At 42.2% G+C, this 19,648-nt stretch overlaps 2 protein-coding genes across 36 annotated transcripts in view; both read right to left on the bottom strand.

The window, feature by feature from the left end:
- Positions 1 to 19,648, bottom strand: part of LOC146582303 (protocadherin gamma-C5-like) — a 292,403-nt gene that overhangs the window by 54,453 nt on the left and 218,302 nt on the right. For 2 of the 35 annotated variants that reach the window (XM_085294821.1, XM_085294929.1), the window contains exon 1: positions 13,685 to 16,215. The exons of 28 other annotated variants lie outside the window; for them this stretch is intronic. In XM_085294821.1, the coding sequence (XP_085150947.1) occupies positions 13,685 to 16,066 (2,382 nt within the window). In that variant the 5' untranslated portion in view covers positions 16,067 to 16,215. Of the gene's footprint in view, positions 1 to 1,816; positions 4,579 to 4,626; positions 7,527 to 7,590; positions 10,723 to 13,684; positions 16,216 to 19,648 lie in introns of those variants that run through there. 5 more of the 35 variants (XM_085294651.1, XM_085294618.1, XM_085294828.1 and 2 more) reach the window with 5 other exon arrangements.
- On the bottom strand, positions 16,395 to 19,071 carry LOC146582324 (protocadherin beta-16-like). The gene has a single exon (XM_085295128.1). It carries the CDS (start codon positions 19,069 to 19,071, stop codon positions 16,666 to 16,668), a length of 2,406 nt encoding a protein of 801 aa, XP_085151254.1. The 3' UTR covers positions 16,395 to 16,665.

The following is a 19,648-nucleotide window of genomic DNA, read 5'->3' as shown; positions in this document are numbered from 1 at the left end:
GTAAGTCACCACTCATGCAATAACCAGAATATTTAAAAAAAAGCACTATGAACCTTACATCTAAAGTGAAGTCTAATTTTCACCAAATGTGGAAAAAAGAAAAGTCAGTTATTATTTTTCTCATGACAGGCGCTGCAATAATAACAGGGTTATTTGTGCCAAAACAGCACAGAGCTTTCATATTAAAAAAAAAAAAAACTTACAGAGGATGATGTGGAAAGAAGAAAATCCACTCAGTTGCTATGTAATGCTCACAAGATACTGAATAATTAATTACAGATTAATTAGATTTCAATATAATTTAGTTCAGTTGTCCTGTGTAACTGCATTTGTTGTTCAGTCAGATTCAGCCTCTAGTTGTTTGTTATACAACATTTATCTCTAGCTTTATGGTTTTGCTGGTTTTCTACTTATTTTTTCTACATACTTCAGTCTCTCTGTCTGTGTTACTTACAGTGCACTTAAATGTAGCCTGACATAATAGTTTCAGTTTTCTATTTTCACCTTTTTACAGCAGACAAAGAGGGCTGCAGACCAAAATGGCTGCTGTGCTTCACAAACACAAATGCTGCACAGAGGATGATGAGACTGTGCCGGTTACCACGTGCTTCTTCCCTTCCCCCTCCTGCCTCTCTCTTTCTCTCCATCTCCTCTCAACCTCCTTAGGATAAATTGTGACTGTTCCCTTTACACCTGCAGTACATTTTAAACAGTTAAACCCCAAAACACTGTATCATTCTTTGATCATATTTATTGAATTGAATGAACTAACTTTGTTATATTCAAGAGGAATTCCACCCTGGCTTTTGTATTGCAACCACAACTGCTGTTGTAACATGTGCAGCCCAAAACCCACGCCTGTAAACTGTTATGAAGGGAACTAGGTCACTGAAAAGTAGTCCACTGCATGGTTGTGTTTTTCGCAGTGAGAGCAATCTGTAGCAAAGCTTTAGCAGGGATGAAGCCCTGAATTATTTTTATTTTACTATGGCAAGATAGTAAGAAGACTATCTCTGATAGCCATACAGCACATTATAACTCCTCTTTGCATTTTTCAGAGTAAGAGGTCTCAACATGGAAAGCACATTGTTATGTGTTTCGTCAGCACATAACATCAAGTTTCACTGCAAGATGAGGCAAACATTTGCCAGCACTACTATATGACAAATTTAACAAATAATTAATATGATAAAGAAACAATGAAAACAAGATGGAAATACTAATTCAATAAGATGACTGTAGTGTCATAAAGCAAAGACAAAAGTTCACCCTTTGTACCGAGCATGAATCAGCATAAGAGAATGTGCAGTAACAAAAAATGCTGATTCATTTTCAAAATAACTGAAAAGTATCTGTTAGGCTTGTAGACTATACCAGTCAAGAAAAAAAAGAAAAGAAAAAAAAATCCACCGTTAAGCATGTCTAAATAGTAAGTTGTGGTGGGAACTAATGAACTAATTTATTCAGTATAGTTTTAAATTCACATTTTCTGAACCATCCTATTGCATTTTTTAATTTTTATACCCCTGAACAACTGTCTATAATCTTAACTTAGATAGATACCTGCAGACTACTTTTGGAACAGTAAGGACTGAAACTGAGTAGACTTGATGATATAAATACAGTATGAGATAATAAAAATAATGACTGATCAGTGACCTAACTAATGTGTGTGTGTGTGTGTATATATATATATATATATATATATATATATATATATATGTGTGTGTGTGTGTGTGTGTGTGTGTGTGTGTGTGTGTGTGTGTGTGTGTGTGTGTGTGTGTGAATATAGATTTTCAGGAATTTATGACCTCACCTCCGTGGGTATATTCTCTGACTCGGTTTTATGCCTTTGAACTGTCCTGGTAGCACTTTGGTCAATACTCATAGTGCTTTGGCTGAAGGGTCGGGAGTTCTTCACATCACTCATTCGAGAGTCAGTAGTACCATAGACCTCATAACTGAACCCCTGCTTCAGCGTACCGGTGCCGCTTACGTCTGCGTAAAGGGGAGGATAGTATGGAATAACAGGAAGATTCCCGCTGGATTTATAAAACAACCTCTCGCGTCTCCACCTGTAGATTCTGACTGATATAATAACCACTAAACACGTGATGAAGAGGAAGGAAACTACAGCCAGAGCCAAGACCAAGTAAAAAGTCAGGTTGTCATTGTAGTCCTTGTCGTGCGTCAACTCAGTGAACTCCGACAGCACTTCAGGGAAGCTGTCCGCCACCGCCACGTTAACAATGACTGTAGCAGAACGAGAGGGCTGCCCGTTGTCCTCCACTATAACAGTCAGTCTTTGCTTTACAGCATCTTTATCAGTGACTTGGCGGATAGTTCTGATTTCTCCATTCTGTAAGCCCACTTCAAACAGCGCCCTGTCTGTGGCTTTCTGCAGTTTATAGGAGAGCCAGGCATTCTGTCCAGAGTCCACATCAACAGCCACCACTTTAGTCACCAGATAGCCCACATCTGCTGAACGAGGCACCATTTCAGCCACCAGAGAGCCACCAGTCTGGACTGGGTACAGAACCTGAGGGGGGTTGTCGTTTTGGTCCTGGATCATTATTTTCACAGTCACGTTGCTGCTGAGTGGAGGAGAGCCTCCATCTTGCGCTTTTACGCGAATATGGAACTCTTTTGTTTGCTCATAGTCGAAGGAGCGCACAGCAACTATCTCCCCCCGCTCTACATTCACTGAAAAATAAGCAGAAGCTGACATCCCATTCAGCTGACTATCCTCAAGAAAATACGAAATGCGCGCATTGCTTCCATAGTCCATGTCGCTGGCTTTGACGGTGAGGAGTGACATACCAGGTGAATTATTTTCATTGACGAAAGCGGTCAAAAACTGTTGCGGGAACGTTGGTGCGTGGTCATTTACGTCCGATATTCTTAAATTAATACTCTTGTTTGTGGAAAAAGGCGGGGAACCCTCATCTACTGCTGTAATAGTTATATTATATTCTGGTACTGTTTCACGATCCAAAATATCGTCAGATATCAGACTATAGAAATTAGGTGCGGAGGACTTGATTTTGAAAGGCAAATCTTGGCTAATATAACACCTAACATGACTATTTTTACCCGAGTCCAAATCTTTAATATTGATCATTGCTATGACGGTATTTAGAGGGGAATCTTCTGGTATTGCATTGGAGAGGGAAATGATGCTAATTATAGGGGCATTATCATTTAGGTCGGTCACTTCAATTAGCACCTTGCTTGTGTCTGTAAGGCCCCCTTTGTCCGTGGCTTCAATGTTTATTTCATAATGTTTAGCTTTTTCATAATCTAAAACACCAGTTACACTTATTTCTCCGCTGTGGGGGTCTATAATAAACAGGGAAGATGCACTGCTGGTATGCTGTGAGAACGAAAATGTTATCTCTTCATTTGTTCCCTTATCATTATCAGAGGCACTGACTCTTAAAATAACGGCGCCCTTCGGTGCGTTTTCAGGAACGGTAACCCTGTAAACGGACTGGCTGAATACTGGCGCATTGTCGTTAGCATCCAGAACAATGACGTTTATTTTGACTGAACCCGATTTCTGAGGATTACCTCCATCAAATGCTGTCAGAGTTAATTTATGCTCTTCTTGTTTTTCTCTATCAAGCGATGTGTGAAGAACCATTTCAATATATTTTGTACCATCGGGAAGAGATACAACGTTCAGTTTGAAATTATCTGAAGGGTTGAGTTTGTACGTTTGAATGGTGTTCATTGCTACATCAGGGTCACTGGCACTCTCTAAGGAATAACGAGCCCCCGGTGAGGCAGATTCAATAACCTGGAAATTGTATTCCTTCTTGGAAAAATACGGAGCGTTGTCATTGATATCTAAAATCTCTACATCGATTCTGTGTAGCTCCATTGGATTTTCAAGGATTATTTGGAAATGAAGAGAGCACGGAGACACTTGCTTGCATAATTCTTCCCTGTCTATCCTTTTAGCCACTACTAAAGTCCCTTTTTCTGAATTCAGACCAATGTACTCACTGTCGTCCTCGGTAAATATCCTAGCACGCCCAGATTTCAATCGCTTAATATCCAAACCTAGATCTTGAATTATATTCCCGACAACAGAGCCCGTCGCCATCTCCTCTGGTATAGAATAACGGACCTGACCGACAGCCATTTCTGCGACGCAGATGCAGACAAGCAGCGGCAACAATGAAACAATTTTCTTTTCGGCGAAATAACAAAAAACACCCATAGTGACGAAATTGTTCACAATATCTGAATGAGGAAAAGAGAAGAAAAACACGGTGGGAAAACGGACCAAATATTTGGTCACAAGTTAACAACTGAGTACGGGGAGTGTGGTTTGTCAGTCTAGCTCCGAATAAAGCAACAGAATGGCGAGGGAGGACCTCGACTAGAAAAAAAGCTCTGATTTTACTGATACTACCCAACAGCGGCACTTAGGGACATAAAAGGGAAATGCAGAAATAGGAGAAATAGCAGGATAGATAGATAGATAGATAGATAGATAGATAGATAGATAGATAGATAGATAGATAGATAGATAGATAGATAGATAGATAGATAGACGGATGTTGTGTCTCTGTCCAAGGTACTGGACATTATATAAAGTATTGTAATAATAATTCTAACCTCCAGAGGAGAGTCTGGTTCATCCAGGATGCTCTTTTCACTCTGTATCCGCTGCATCGTTCCTGTAGAACTGGGGTCCATTATCAGCACGTTCTGACTACCAGCTCTGCCGAACTTACAGTCACTCTTTCTGGAGTCAGTCGTCCTGCACACCTCGTAATTGTACACATGTGGCAGAGTCCCTGTCCCCAAAGTGTCTGAGTAACGTGGTGGATAATATGGAATGACAGGGAGGTTGGAGTGATACAGGATGCGAGACTGTCTCCACCTGTAGATTTTGACTGATATAATAACCACTAAACACGTGATGAAGAGGAAGGAAACTACAGCCAGAGCCAAGACTAAGTAAAAAGTCAGGTTGTCATTGTACTCCTTGTCGTGTGTCAACTCAGTGAACTCCGACAGCACTTCAGGGAAGCTGTCCGCCACCGCCACGTTAACAACGACTGTAGCTGAACGAGAGGGCTGCCCGTTGTCCTCCACTATAACAGTCAGTCTTTGTTTGACAGCATCTTTATCAGTGACTTGGCGGATAGTTCTGATTTCTCCATTCTGTAAGCCCACTTCAAACAGCGCCCTGTCTGTGGCTTTCTGCAGTTTATAGGAGAGCCAGGCATTCTGTCCAGAGTCCACATCAACAGCCACCACTTTAGTCACCAGATAGCCCACATCTGCTGAACGAGGCACCATTTCAGCCACCAGAGAGCCACCAGTCTGGACTGGGTACAGAACCTGAGGGGGGTTGTCGTTCTGGTCCCGGATCATTACTTTCACAGTCACGTTGCTGCTGAGTGGAGGAGAGCCTCCATCCTGCGCTCTTACGCGGAAGTGGAAATCTTTGATCTGCTCGTAGTCAAAAGAGCGCACTGCATGGATGACTCCACTATCAGCACTAACGGACACATATGAGGAGACTGGCACTCCGTTAACGGAGGAGTCCTCCAGTATGTAAGAAACACGGGCATTCTGGTTCCAGTCAGCGTCTGTGGCTTTGACTGTGAATATAGAGAGACCTGGTGTGTTGTTTTCTACAATGTAGGCCTCATATGAGCTCCTCTCAAAGACAGGTGCGTTATCATTAACGTCTGAGATCTGTAAGGTGAGAGTGACGCTGCTGGAGAGGGAGGGCACTCCCTCATCAGAGCAGGTCACGGTGATGTTATACTCAGAGGCTCTCTCTCTGTCTAAATCACTGTCTGTCATCAAACTATAGAAATCACTGGTTGTAGACTTCATCACAAAAGGAATATTTTCATTCATTGTGCACTGGACCTTTCCATTTTCACCTGAATCTGCATCCTTAGCATGAATCATTGTGACCGTAGTACCGGGCTTTGCGTCTTCTGTTATTACATTCGATTTAGACATGATATGAATATCAGGTTTATTGTCATTCATATCAATCACGTCAATCTTCACTTTACACGAGTCAACTAGTCCTCCGTCATCACTTGCACGAATGTTTATCTGAAATGTTCGAGCTTTTTCATAGTCAACATTTCCTATAAGCCGAATTTCACCACTTTCACCGTTTACTTCAAATAAACCACGGGCATTGTCTAATATACTGGAAATTGAATAAGTTATTCTACCGTTAGACCCATGATCCGCATCTGTTGCTGTAACTCTCATTACAGTAGTTCCGACTGCCGAATTTTCTCTTATCGAAGCTTTATAAATTGGCTGCGTAAAGACAGGAGAATTGTCATTAGCATCTAAAACAGTGATTAGAATCTGCATTGTTCCTGTCATCTGCGGCTCTCCCCCATCCAGCGCCGTCAGTATCAGAGACAAATATTCATGTTTTTCCCTGTCAAGCGGTTTGTCTAAGATCATTTCAACGTTTTTTGTCTCATCTGCTTGGTCATGCAATTTAACCACAAAATTCTCTGACGGTTCAAGTTCATAGGTTTGCAGTCCATTTAAGCCTACATCAGGGTCGACAGCACGATCTAAAATGAATTTAGCCCCACGGAGGGCGGATTCGCTAATTTTAAATTTGACGTCATTCTTTTCAAAGGACGGCGGGTTATCGTTAATATCTGTTATCTCAACTGTCACACTGTAAAATTCCATTGGATTTTCTAGTATAATTTGAAAATGCAAAGCGCAAGGCGTTGTTTGCCCACAGAGCGCCTCTCTGTCGATCCTATTCTTGATGAGGAGGACTCCTCTATCGTTATTCAGCTCAATATAATCATCGGTGTCAGGGGAGAAAATACGAGCTTTACCCGATTTTAATCGTCTAACATCTAAGCCGAAATCTTTTGCCATGTTTCCAACTAGAGAGCCTTTCGACATTTCTTCAGGAATAGAGTAGCTGACCTGTCCGAGTACCGAGCTGAGAGAGAAGACCGAGAAAAACAACAGTACTTGCCCTCCCATTGTTCTCTCTGACGATATCCCGATGACAAGCATGTATGGATGCGATGATTTTTTTTATCCCAAATGAAGAGGTTAAAGCTGATTTTAAATCATATTCCCAAAATATAGAAGAGATATGACGTCCTGTGTCCAGTAAACTGTAGACGACGAGGGCTGCTTCTCCCTCTTTCTCTCTCTAAAATAAAGCCATGATGGGAGGTACAAATGTCTGCGTTAAATCTGACACAGACTGGGCAACAGCGGCACTTTGAGTTCATGAACTATCATTGCATTTTAAATGTTCAACATGAAATATCATATGTATATACTAAAGATGAAAACTAATCGTTTAGTATATGGGAAGCATTCAAAGAGTTTACGTTTCAAAAATATTACTCAAAGTAATTCAGATATTTGAAATACATGATTGTGTGAAGGGAATTCCCCGAGCTGTATTGGTTGCATGAAATAATCATTTAAATAATTTGAAATGTAAATTATTTTATGAAAAAAAGATCATGTCGCTGTCCGAGGTGCTGAAAATAAGATGTCAAGCATTAACTTCTTAACATTAATTTTGAATGGTTGGAAAATTCTAACCTCCAGAGGAGAGTCTGGTTCATCCAGGATGCTCTTTTCACTCTGTATCCGCTGCATTGTTCCTGTAGAACTGGGGTCCATTATCAGCACGTTCTGACTACCAGCTCTGCCGAACTTACAGTCACTCTTTCTGGAGTCAGTCGTCCTGCACACCTCGTAATTGTACACATGGGGCAGAGTCCCTGTCCCCAAAGTGTCTGAGTAACGTGGTGGATAATATGGAATGACAGGGAGGTTGGAGTGATACAGGATGCGAGACTGTCTCCACCTGTAGATTTTGACTGATATAATAACCACTAAACACGTGATGAAGAGGAAGGAAACTACAGCCAGAGCCAAGACTAAGTAAAAAGTCAGGTTGTCATTGTACTCCTTGTCGTGTGTCAACTCAGTGAACTCCGACAGCACTTCAGGGAAGCTGTCCGCCACCGCCACGTTAACAACGACTGTAGCTGAACGAGAGGGCTGCCCGTTGTCCTCCACTATAACGGTCAGTCTTTGTTTGACAGCATCTTTATCAGTGACTTGGCGGATAGTTCTGATTTCTCCATTCTGTAAGCCCACTTCAAACAGCGCCCTGTCTGTGGCTTTCTGCAGTTTATAGGAGAGCCAGGCATTCTGTCCAGAGTCCACATCAACAGCCACCACTTTAGTCACCAGATAACCCACATCTGCTGAACGAGGCACCATTTCAGCCACCAGAGAGCCACCAGTCTGGACTGGGTACAGAACCTGAGGGGGGTTGTCGTTCTGGTCTCGGATCATTATTTTCACAGTCACGTTGCTGCTGAGTGGAGGAGAGCCTCCATCCTGTGCTCTTACGCGGAAGTGGAAATCTTTGATCTGCTCGTAGTCAAAAGAGCGCACTGCATGGATGACTCCACTATCAGCACTAACGGACACATATGAGGAGACTGGCACTCCGTTAACGGAGGAGTCCTCCAGTATGTAAGAAACACGGGCATTCTGGTTCCAGTCAGCGTCGGTGGCTTTGACTGTGAATATAGAGAGACCTGGTGTGTTGTTTTCTACAATGTAGGCCTCATATGAGCTCCTCTCAAAGACAGGTGCGTTATCATTAACGTCTGAGATCTGTAAGGTGAGAGTGACACTGCTGGAGAGGGAGGGCACTCCCTCATCAGAGCAGGTCACAGTGATGTTATACTCAGAGGCTCTCTCTCTGTCTAAATCACTGTCTGTCATCAAACTATAGAATTTTTCTGAAACTGACTTCAATATGAAACTATTACTGTCATTGATGTCGCATTGCACTTTTCCATTTTCAGATGAATCTGCATCTTCTACATTTATCATTGTTACAACGGTGTTAGGCTTCGCATCTTCTGATATAACATTTGATTTAGACATGATATGAATGTCGGGGCGGTTGTCATTCGTGTCTATTACATCAGCTATTAATTTGCATGAACCACTTAAACCTCCGTCATCACTCGCTCGAATATTAATCTGAAAAGTTCTGGTTTTCTCATAGTCAACCTTTCCAATCAAAGTGACTTCACCGCTTCTTTTATTGATTTCAAAAATACCATAGGCATGATCTAGCATAGCTGAAATTGAATAAGTTATTCTACCATTAGACCCGTCATCTGCATCAGTTGCAGTAACTGTCCCTACAACAGTTCCGACTGGTGCATTTTCCTTTATATATGCTTTATAAACGGGCTGTGTAAAAACGGGAGCATTGTCATTAGCGTCTAAAACATTAATGTGAATCTGCATCGTTCCCGTCATCCGCGGCTCGCCACCATCCACCGCCGTCAGAACCAAACGTAGGTGTTCATTTTTCTCTCTGTCCAGCGGTGCATTCAGAACCATCTCCACGTTTTTACTACCCTGTCCCTGATTATTTATTTTCAGAGAAAATATATCACTTGGTTTAAGAGCATATGCTTTTAAACTATTTTCGCCCACATCAAGATCGGTCGCCCGATCTAAAACGAATGCTGTGCCACTCAGCGCAGATTCGCTTATATTAAAATGTGCCTCGTTCGTGATGAAAGTCGGAGGATTGTCATTTATATCTGTGATTTCAACAGTGACACTATAAAATTCCATCGGATTTTCTAATAAAATCTGAAAATGTAAAGCGCAAGGCGTCATTTGTCCACACAGCGCCTCCCTGTCTATCCTTTCTTTAAGTAGGAGAATTCCCCTTTCGCTGTTTAGCTCGATGTAAGCTGTGTTGTCTCGAGTAAAAACCCGAGCCCTGCCGGATTTCAGTCTTTGGATGTCTAAACCTAAATCCTGAGCTATGTTACCAACGAAAGAGCCTTTCGCCATTTCCTCAGGAATAGAGTAGCTGACCTGTCCGACAGCTGCACTGAGGGAGAGGACCGAAATGAACAATAGTACTTGCCGTCTCGCTGTTACTCCTGCCATCATCAAAATATCCATATGTAAACCCTTTGTCCCGATTCACGTTAACTGAACAGAAATCCGTAACAGAAAGCCCAAGGTTTATGTATCTGCGTTCGGTTACATTCCCACAAACGGTTTTTTATTGAATCTCTGAGCTGTGCTTCTCGACAAAATAGAAGGAGATGATGGGAGGTACTACTACACATCAGCGACGAACTGATACATCCTGGTCAACAGCGTCCCTCTGAGTTCAAAGTAAAAAATACATAAGAATTACTCATGAAAACTGAAGAGTAATGTTTAGGTAGAAATGAAATTGCTGTATAAGGACTGATTTTAATACGATAAAAAAAAAAAACTTAGAATGAGGAAATCCATCTCCATTAAATAAGAAAGAGCAATGAGCGAGCCTATTTTGAACAGGTGATTGAGATAGAAATGAGAATGTTTTCAAATACTGAAAGATGTTTTGAACCTAGAGTGAGAATAGGCGAGAATAATATGTTTCCATCAATAAAACTCTGTATACCTGAAATTACAATCAATACCGAGAACTAGAAACAATATAAAGGCTGGACATTAAAAACAAACAAACAAAATAAAAAACAACAACAAACAATTTAAATGAAAACGAAAATCTCCTTAGGTTAAATCTATGAAATAAGTTACAAAGGTAATCTCTATCCATGGTTCTGACTGAAGACGGAAAAAGAATCACAACCACGTTACATATTAAAACGGGCCTGCATTTGCTACGGAAATGAAACTAAAATAACCAACCTCCAGAGGAGAGTCTGGTTCAGCCAGGATGCTCTTTTCACTCTGTATCCGCTGCATCGTTCCTGTAGAACTGGGGTCCATTATCAGCACGTTCTGACTACCAGCTCTGCCGAACTTACAGTCACTCTTTCTGGAGTCAGTCGTCCTGCACACCTCGTAGTTGTACACATGTGGAAGAGTCCCTGTCCCCAAAGTGTCTGAGTAACGTGGTGGATAATATGGAATGACAGGCAGGTTGGAGTGATACAGGATGCGAGACTGTCTCCACCTGTAGATTTTGACTGATATAATAACCACTAAACACGTGATGAAGAGGAAGGAAACTACAGCCAGAGCCAAGACTAAGTAAAAAGTCAGGTTGTCATTGTACTCCTTGTCGTGGGTCAACTCAGTGAACTCCGACAGCACTTCAGGGAAGCTGTCCGCCACCGCCACGTTAACAACGACTGTAGCAGAACGAGAGGGCTGTCCGTTGTCCTCCACTATAACAGTCAGTCTTTGTTTGACAGCATCTTTATCAGTGACTTGGCGGATAGTTCTGATTTCTCCATTCTGTAAGCCCACTTCAAACAGCGCCCTGTCTGTGGCTTTCTGCAGTTTATAGGAGAGCCAGGCATTCTGTCCAGAGTCCACATCAACAGCCACCACTTTAGTCACCAGATAGCCCACATCTGCTGAACGAGGCACCATTTCAGCCACCAGAGAGCCACCAGTCTGAACTGGGTACAGAACCTGAGGGGGGTTGTCGTTCTGGTCCCGGATCATTACTTTCACAGTCACGTTGCTGCTGAGTGGAGGAGAGCCTCCATCCTGCGCTCTTACGCGGAAGTGGAAATCTTTGATCTGCTCGTAGTCAAAAGAGCGCACTGCATGGATGACTCCACTATCAGCACTAACGGACACATACGAGGAGACTGGCACTCCGTTAACGGAGGAGTCCTCCAGTATGTAAGAAACACGGGCGTTCTGGTTCCAGTCAGCGTCTGTTGCTTTCACTGTGAATATAGAGAGACCAGGTGTATTGTTTTCTACAATGTAGGCCTCATATGAGCTCCTCTCAAAGACAGGTGCGTTATCATTAACGTCTGAGATCTGTAAGGTGAGAGTGACGCTGCTGGAGAGGGAGGGCACTCCCTCATCAGAGCAGGTCACAGTGATGTTATACTCAGAGGCTCTCTCTCTGTCTAAATCACTGTCTGTTACTAAGGTATAGAAATTACTAGATGTGGATTTCAACACGAAAGGAATATTATCACTTATAAAACATTGAACTTTACCATATTCATCTGAGTCTGGGTCTTGAATGTTAATCATTGTAACAACTGTGTTGGGCTTTGCACTCTCTGATATAATTGTTGATTTAGACATAATTTTAATCGTTGGTTCATTGTCATTTATATCAACGACATCGACAATAACTTTGCAAGAATCAGTGAGTCCTCCGTTATCCCTTGCCCGTACATTGATTTGGAAATGTCTTTTCTTTTCATAATCCAACCGCCCAATCAATTTAACTTCACCGTTTTCATCGTTTATTTCAAACATATGTCTGACGTCATCCAAAGTATTTGTGATTGAATATGTTATTTTGCCATTCAATCCATGATCAGCATCTGAAGCACGAACAGAAGTCACAGTTGTGCCTTTTGTAGCATTTTCGGATACAGTGCCTTTGTATACCTGCTGCGTAAAAACGGGTGCGTTGTCATTGGCATCTAACACTGAGATAAAAATCTGCATTGTTCCTGACATCTGTGGCTCTCCTCCATCTACAGCGGTCAACACTAACGCAATGAAATCATTTTTCTCTCTGTCCAAGGGCTTTTGTAAGACCATTTCAACATTTTTTGTGCCGTCAGCTTGGTTGTGCAATTTAAGCATAAAATTATCGCTTGGTTTGAGGACATAACTTTGGAGAGTGTTTGTACCCACATCCAAATCGACAGCTCTTTCTAAATCAAATATAGCCCCAACAACAACAGACTCACTAATGATGAATTTAATTTCATTTTTTTCAAACGTTGGCGGATTATCATTAATATCTGTTATTTCAACTGTAACACTGTAAAACTCCATAGGATTTTCTAACACAATCTGAAAATGCACAGCGCACGGCGTCGTGTCACCGCATAACGCCTCTCTGTCTATTCGCTCTCTGATTAGAAGGACTCCTCTCTCGGCGTTTAACTCGACGTATTCTCTGCTATCACCGGAATAAACACGAGCGTTGCCCAGCTTTAGCCTTTTAACATCTAAGCCTAAATCCAGAGCTATATTTCCAACTAAGGTACCTTTCGCCATTTCCTCCGGAACAGAGTAACTGACCTGCCCGAAAGCATCACAAACAACCAGAAGTAAAATAAACAGCTGTACTTGCCGTCTCATTTTGTGTATGTGGGTCGTTAAGATTAAAAGAAAGATTCCTAAAAATCCATTTGGATGGCAGACAGACAATCACAATTAATACGAAGAAAAACAATCCTCAGAACGGAAGGAAAATTGTTAAAATTTGCGTCGCCTTTGTGCATATCCGCCTGACAAACGAAGACAATGCGGTCGGTCCTGCCGTTTTTCTCTAATACACCGAAAAGGAGAGGCGGCTCAGCAGAAAATATACCACAACTGCAACAAAGAAGGCAACAGCGGCCCATTGAGTTCAAAAAGCAAAATTACAGGAGAAATGATGACATATAACAAAAGCGTGAATACCCAGAAAGTCACTCAATTTTAAATGTTGTGTATAACATTTTTGTTTTATAAAAACTGTCTAAAATACAAGACAAATCCCACAAAAGTTGAAAACGAGCCTCAAATCATGTTAAATACGTAAACTAAATGATATACTTATACATGTTGCTCTCCAAGGTGCTGAAAAAAAGACTAACGAAAATAACAAGTTATATTGCGTCGTTTGTGATGTAATATTAATTCTAACCTCTAGAGGAGAGTCTGGTTCATCCAGGATGCTCTTTTCACTCTGTATCCGCTGCATCGTTCCTGTAGAACTGGGGTCCATTATCAGCACGTTCTGACTACCAGCTCTGCCGAACTTACAGTCACTCTTTCTGGAGTCAGTCGTCCTACACACCTCGTAATTGTACACGTGTGGCAGAGTCCCTGTGCCCAAAGTGTCTGAGTAACGTGGTGGATAATATGGAATGACAGGCAGGTTGGAGTGATACAGGATGCGAGACTGTCTCCACCTGTAGATTTTGACTGATATAATAACCACTAAACACGTGATGAAGAGGAAGGAAACTACAGCCAGAGCCAAGACTAAGTAAAAAGTCAGGTTGTCATTGTACTCCTTGTCGTGTGTCAACTCAGTGAACTCCGACAGCACTTCAGGGAAGCTGTCCGCCACCGCCACGTTAACAACGACTGTAGCTGAACGAGAGGGCTGCCCGTTGTCCTCCACTATAACAGTCAGTCTTTGTTTGACAGCATCTTTATCAGTGACTTGGCGGATAGTCCTGATTTCTCCATTCTGTAAGCCCACTTCAAACAGCGCCCTGTCTGTGGCTTTCTGCAGTTTATAGGAGAGCCAGGCATTCTGTCCAGAGTCCACATCAACAGCCACCACTTTCGTCACCAGATAGCCCACATCTGCTGAACGAGGCACCATTTCAGCCACCAGAGAGCCACCAGTCTGGACTGGGTACAGAACCTGAGGGGGGTTGTCGTTCTGGTCTTGGATCATTATTTTCACAGTCACGTTGCTGCTGAGTGGAGGAGAGCCTCCATCCTGCGCTTTCACGCGGAAGTGGAAATCTTTGATCTGCTCGTAGTCAAAAGAGCGCACTGCATGGATGACTCCACTATCAGCACTAACGGACACATATGAGGAGACTGGCACTCCGTTAACGGAGGAGTCCTCCAGTATGTAAGAAACACGGGCATTCTGGTTCCAGTCAGCGTCGGTGGCTTTGACTGTGAATATAGAGAGACCTGGTGTGTTGTTTTCTACAATGTAGGCCTCATATGAGCTCCTCTCAAAGACAGGTGCGTTGTCATTAACGTCTGAGATCTGTAAGGTGAGAGTGACGCTGCTGGAGAGGGAGGGCACTCCCTCATCAGTGCAGGTCACAGTTATATTATACTCAGAGGCTCTCTCTCTGTCTAAATCACTGTCTGTTATAATGCTGTAAAAATTACTGGATGTAGAAGTAATTGCAAATGGTGTGTTTTTATTAATCGTACACTCGACTTTACCATTTACGTCGGAATCAGGATCATTAACACTCATTACAGCTACCACTGTGCCCGAAGGCGAATTTTCTCCTATTGAAATTGACGACGATATTATTTTTATAACTGGACTGTTGTCATTAATGTCTCCTACATCAATAATGACTTTGCTCGAATCAGACAGTCCTCCTCTGTCCACTGCCTCTACGTAAATCTCATACTTTTGGGCTTTTTCATAATCAAGAGGGGCATTTAGTACAAGATGCCCGTCTTCCGTAATGACGAATACATTTGAAAGGCCCCTCATGCTATTTCCAATTACGTAGCTAACCTCCCCATTAGAGCCTTTATCTGCATCGGAGGCGCTCACTTTGGTAATGACTGTCCCGTTGACTGAGTTCTCTTTGATTTCAGCTTTGTAAACGGTTTGTGTAAAAACAGGGGCGTTATCATTAGCGTCTAACACTGTAATATGAATCTGCATAGTCCCAGACCTTTGAGGCTCTCCTCCATCAACAGCTGTTAACAGCAATGATGCATACTCCTGCTTCTCTCTGTCTAGAGACTTCTGTAAAATCATCTCGACCTTTTTACCACCATCAGACTGACTGTTCATTTTAAGTATAAAATTGTCGTTGGGCTTCAATGTATAGCTCTGAAGACCATTTAATCCTATATCTGGATCTATTGCTTTTTCTAGCATGAATTTAGAACCGACGACTGCAGACTCGCTGATTTCAAAGCGCCTCTCTTCCCTTTCAAATACGGGAGCGTTGTCATTAATGTCTGTGATTACTACAGTGACGGGAAATATTTCTATTGGATTTTCTAAAGCAATTTGAAAATGTAAAGCACAAGGCGTCGTCTGGCCACAGAGAGCCTCGCGGTCTATTTTTTCTTTGATGACGAGTAGTCCCTTTTCCTTGTTAAGCTGAAGATACTCTGCATTGTCTCCGGTGTGGATACGAGCTCTGCCGGCTTGTAATCGTTTAACATCTAAACCCAAATCCTGAGCTATATAACCGACTAAAGAGCCTTTCGCCATTTCCTCGGGGATAGAGTAGCTGACCTGGCCGAACACAAAACGAGGAAAGACGACCAAGAAAAACAACAGTACTTGCCCTTTCATTGTTCTGTTAAGCACATCCGTTGAACAGAACTAATGTTCTCTCTTTGTTTCGCAATCCGCGTTACAGAGCAAAAATTAAATGTACAGCTAAGTTTTGATGAATTAAAATCCAACGATATGGTTATTCCATGAAGATTATTCGTGCCTTCTACCTTATGCACTACAGTGTATTCCGCATGCACACGAGTCCTTCGCTCTTTGAGAGGACGGAGGATGTGCCGTGTTTCAAATAATTTAAAAACATGCTGGCGCTGGTCAACAGCGGCCCACTGAGTTCAAAACTCGAAAGTGCAATTTTCAGGATTTAAAAGTCTCTCTAACACTACACCTATAAATTTTACCGAAAATACCAGACAAAACACATTAATGATTCCGTTTTAATTACAAATAAGATAATACTAAATTAGACAACGAGTTCCCTTATTGATAAAATATTAATTCAATACGAAACTACTCAACTGAAGTGTAAGCAAAATAGGACAAGGATTAGGGAAAAAAAGATACACAATAATAAAAGCGATAATCCCTTCGCTATCCAAGGTACTGAAATTACTTGGACAGGTAGTAAAAACAGGGGGGAATAGTATTGTATAGGTTTATCAGAATTTAAAGAGTCTAACCTCTAGAGGAGAGTCTGGTTCATCCAGGATGCTCTTTTCACTCTGTATCCGCTGCATCGTTCCTGTAGAACTGGGGTCCATTATCAGCACGTTCTGACTACCAGCTCTGCCGAACTTACAGTCACTCTTTCTGGAGTCAGTCGTCCTGCACACCTCGTAATTGTACACATGTGGAAGAGTCCCTGTCCCCAAAGTGTCTGAGTAACGTGGTGGATAATATGGAATGACAGGCAGGTTGGAGTGATACAGGATGCGAGACTGTCTCCACCTGTAGATTTTGACTGATATAATAACCACTAAACACGTGATGAAGAGGAAGGAAACTACAGCCAGAGCCAAGACTAAGTAAAAAGTCAGGTTGTCATTGTACTCCTTGTCGTGGGTCAACTCAGTGAACTCCGACAGCACTTCAGGGAAGCTGTCCGCCACCGCCACGTTAACGATGACTGTAGCTGAACGAGAGGGCTGCCCGTTGTCCTCCACTATAACAGTCAGTCTTTGTTTGACAGCATCTTTATCAGTGACTTGGCGGATAGTTCTGATTTCTCCATTCTGTAAGCCCACTTCAAACAGCGCCCTGTCTGTGGCTTTCTGCAGTTTATAGGAGAGCCAGGCATTCTGTCCAGAGTCCACATCAACAGCCACCACTTTCGTCACCAGATAGCCCACATCTGCTGAACGAGGCACCATTTCAGCCACCAGAGAGCCACCAGTCTGGACTGGGTACAGAACCTGAGGGGGGTTGTCGTTCTGGTCCTGGATCATTACTTTCACAGTCACGTTGCTGCTGAGTGGAGGAGAGCCTCCATCCTGCGCTTTCACGCGGAAGTGGAAGTCTTTGATCTGCTCGTAGTCAAAAGAGCGCACTGCATGGATGACTCCACTATCAGCACTAACGGACACATATGAGGAGACTGGCACTCCGTTAACGGAGGAGTCCTCCAGTATGTAAGAAACACGGGCATTCTGGTTCCAGTCAGCGTCTGTGGCTTTGACTGTGAAAATAGAGAGACTTGGTGTATTGTTTTCTACAATGTAGGCTTCATATGAGCTTCTCTCAAAGACAGGTGCGTTGTCATTAACGTCTGAGATCTGTAAGGTGAGAGTGACGCTGCTGGAGAGGGAGGGCACTCCCTCATCAGAGCAGGTCACAGTGATGTTATACTCAGAGGCTCTCTCTCTGTCTAAATCACTGTCTGTTACTAAGGTATAGAAATTATTTTCCGTTGATTGTAATATGAACGGAATATTTTCATTTATTGTGCAGCTGACTTTGCCATTCTCGCTGTCGTCTATGTCTTGAATATTAATTATTGTCACTACAGTGTTGCTTTTGATATCTTCAGATATAACATTTGTTTCAGACATTATGTTAACAATGGGGTGATTATCGTTCACATCTATAACGTCAACTATTACTTTGCATGTGTCCGTTAGTCCTCCGTCATCACTTGCACGCACATTTATCCGATAATTGTTTGACTTTTCGTAGTCAATATTTCCTGTTAATCTAACCTCGCCCGTGTGTTCATTTACCTCAAACAACTGTCTGACATCGTCTAAAGTATTTCTGATCGAATACGTTATTCGTCCATTTGATCCGTAATCCGCATCTGATGCACTGACTATAGTTACAACTGTGCCTCTTGGTGAATTTTCTGCGACATTAGCTTTGTATACCGACTTCGTGAAAACGGGTGCATTATCATTAACATCTAACACCGTGATCTGAATCTGCATTGTCCCTGACAGCTGAGGTTCTCCTCCATCTACGGCCGTCAACACTAAAGATAAATGTTCATTTTTCTCTCTGTCAAGAGGCTGTTTTAAAACCATCTCAACATTTCGGGAGCCGTCTGCCTGATTGTGTAATTTAAGATCAAAATTATCAGTCGGTTTGAGGATGTAGTTTTGGAGACCATTAATTCCCACATCCAAATCCACCGCCCTTTCTAAATCAAATTTCGACCCGAAGACTGCAGACTCGCTTATTTTAAATTTAATATCCCCTTTTTCGAAAAGGGGGGCATTATCATTTATATCCACAATTTCAACATGTACTCTGTAAAATTCAATAGGTTTCTCTAAAATAATTTGGAATTGTAGAGCACATGGAATCATCTGACCACAGAGCGTCTCTCTGTCTATTCTTTCTTTGATAAGGAGGACTCCCCTATCTTTATTTAGCTCAATATATTCTCTGCTATCACCAAAAAACACACGAGCCTTGCGTGATTTTAGTTTCTCTACGTCCAAACCCAAATCTTGTGCTATTCTTCCAATTACGGAACCCACTGACATTTCCTCGTTAATGGAGTAGCTGACATGCCCCAAAACGGAGCTGACAAAAAGGAACGAGACAAAAAACGGTACTTGCCGTTTCATTGTTCTCCTCGGTAATATGACAAAGGCAGAAACACACGTTTTTTTCTGCTGAATAAAATGCGTCAACCTTTATTCCCAAGGAACGCCAGAAAGTCAATGCATATTCCTCGACAAAGAACAAAACAATAACCGAGACATGTTTTCCCGTCCACTCGAAAACGTCGTGTCCTCTATCCAGTATGTGCCTCCTGTCGCTGGGGTTTTAAGATTGGGGAGGAACTGTTGACAACGTACGCTTGCAGAGTAACATGCTAGACTACAGCGTCTCTCAGAGTACAGACGGCAAAACTACAGGAGAAAAGATGAAAAAACAAAAACAAAAAAAGAAACATTTGGAGCGATCTCAAAAATATTAAAGTTAAACGATTTTATACTGTCAACTGGTATTCTATGTCATTAAATGCAATTGAAAGTGAATTAAAGATATCGCAAGAAAAATAGGTTGGTGTAGGGAATTCCCCAAGATTGAAACCCCCCCAAAAAAACAAAAACAGAAGACACTGACACTCATGTACACAGATATAGAATGAACACGCTGTCAGCGATTGAATACAACATGGTGAGCAAATGCAACAGA

Source organism: Mchenga conophoros, linkage group LG2, assembly GCF_057382185.1.
Source record: "Mchenga conophoros isolate Kocher_MC1m ecotype Shallow Benthic linkage group LG2, M_conophoros_male_GT1.1, whole genome shotgun sequence".
NCBI lineage: Eukaryota > Metazoa > Chordata > Actinopteri > Cichliformes > Cichlidae > Mchenga > Mchenga conophoros.
This window is presented reverse-complemented; position numbering and strand designations above follow the sequence as displayed.

What these genes read in the sequence shown, in the direction of transcription:
- LOC146582324 (XM_085295128.1), bottom strand. Translation starts at nt 19,071, where the DNA reads ATGAAACGGCAAGTACCGTTTTTTGTCTCGTTCCTTTTTGTCAGCTCC.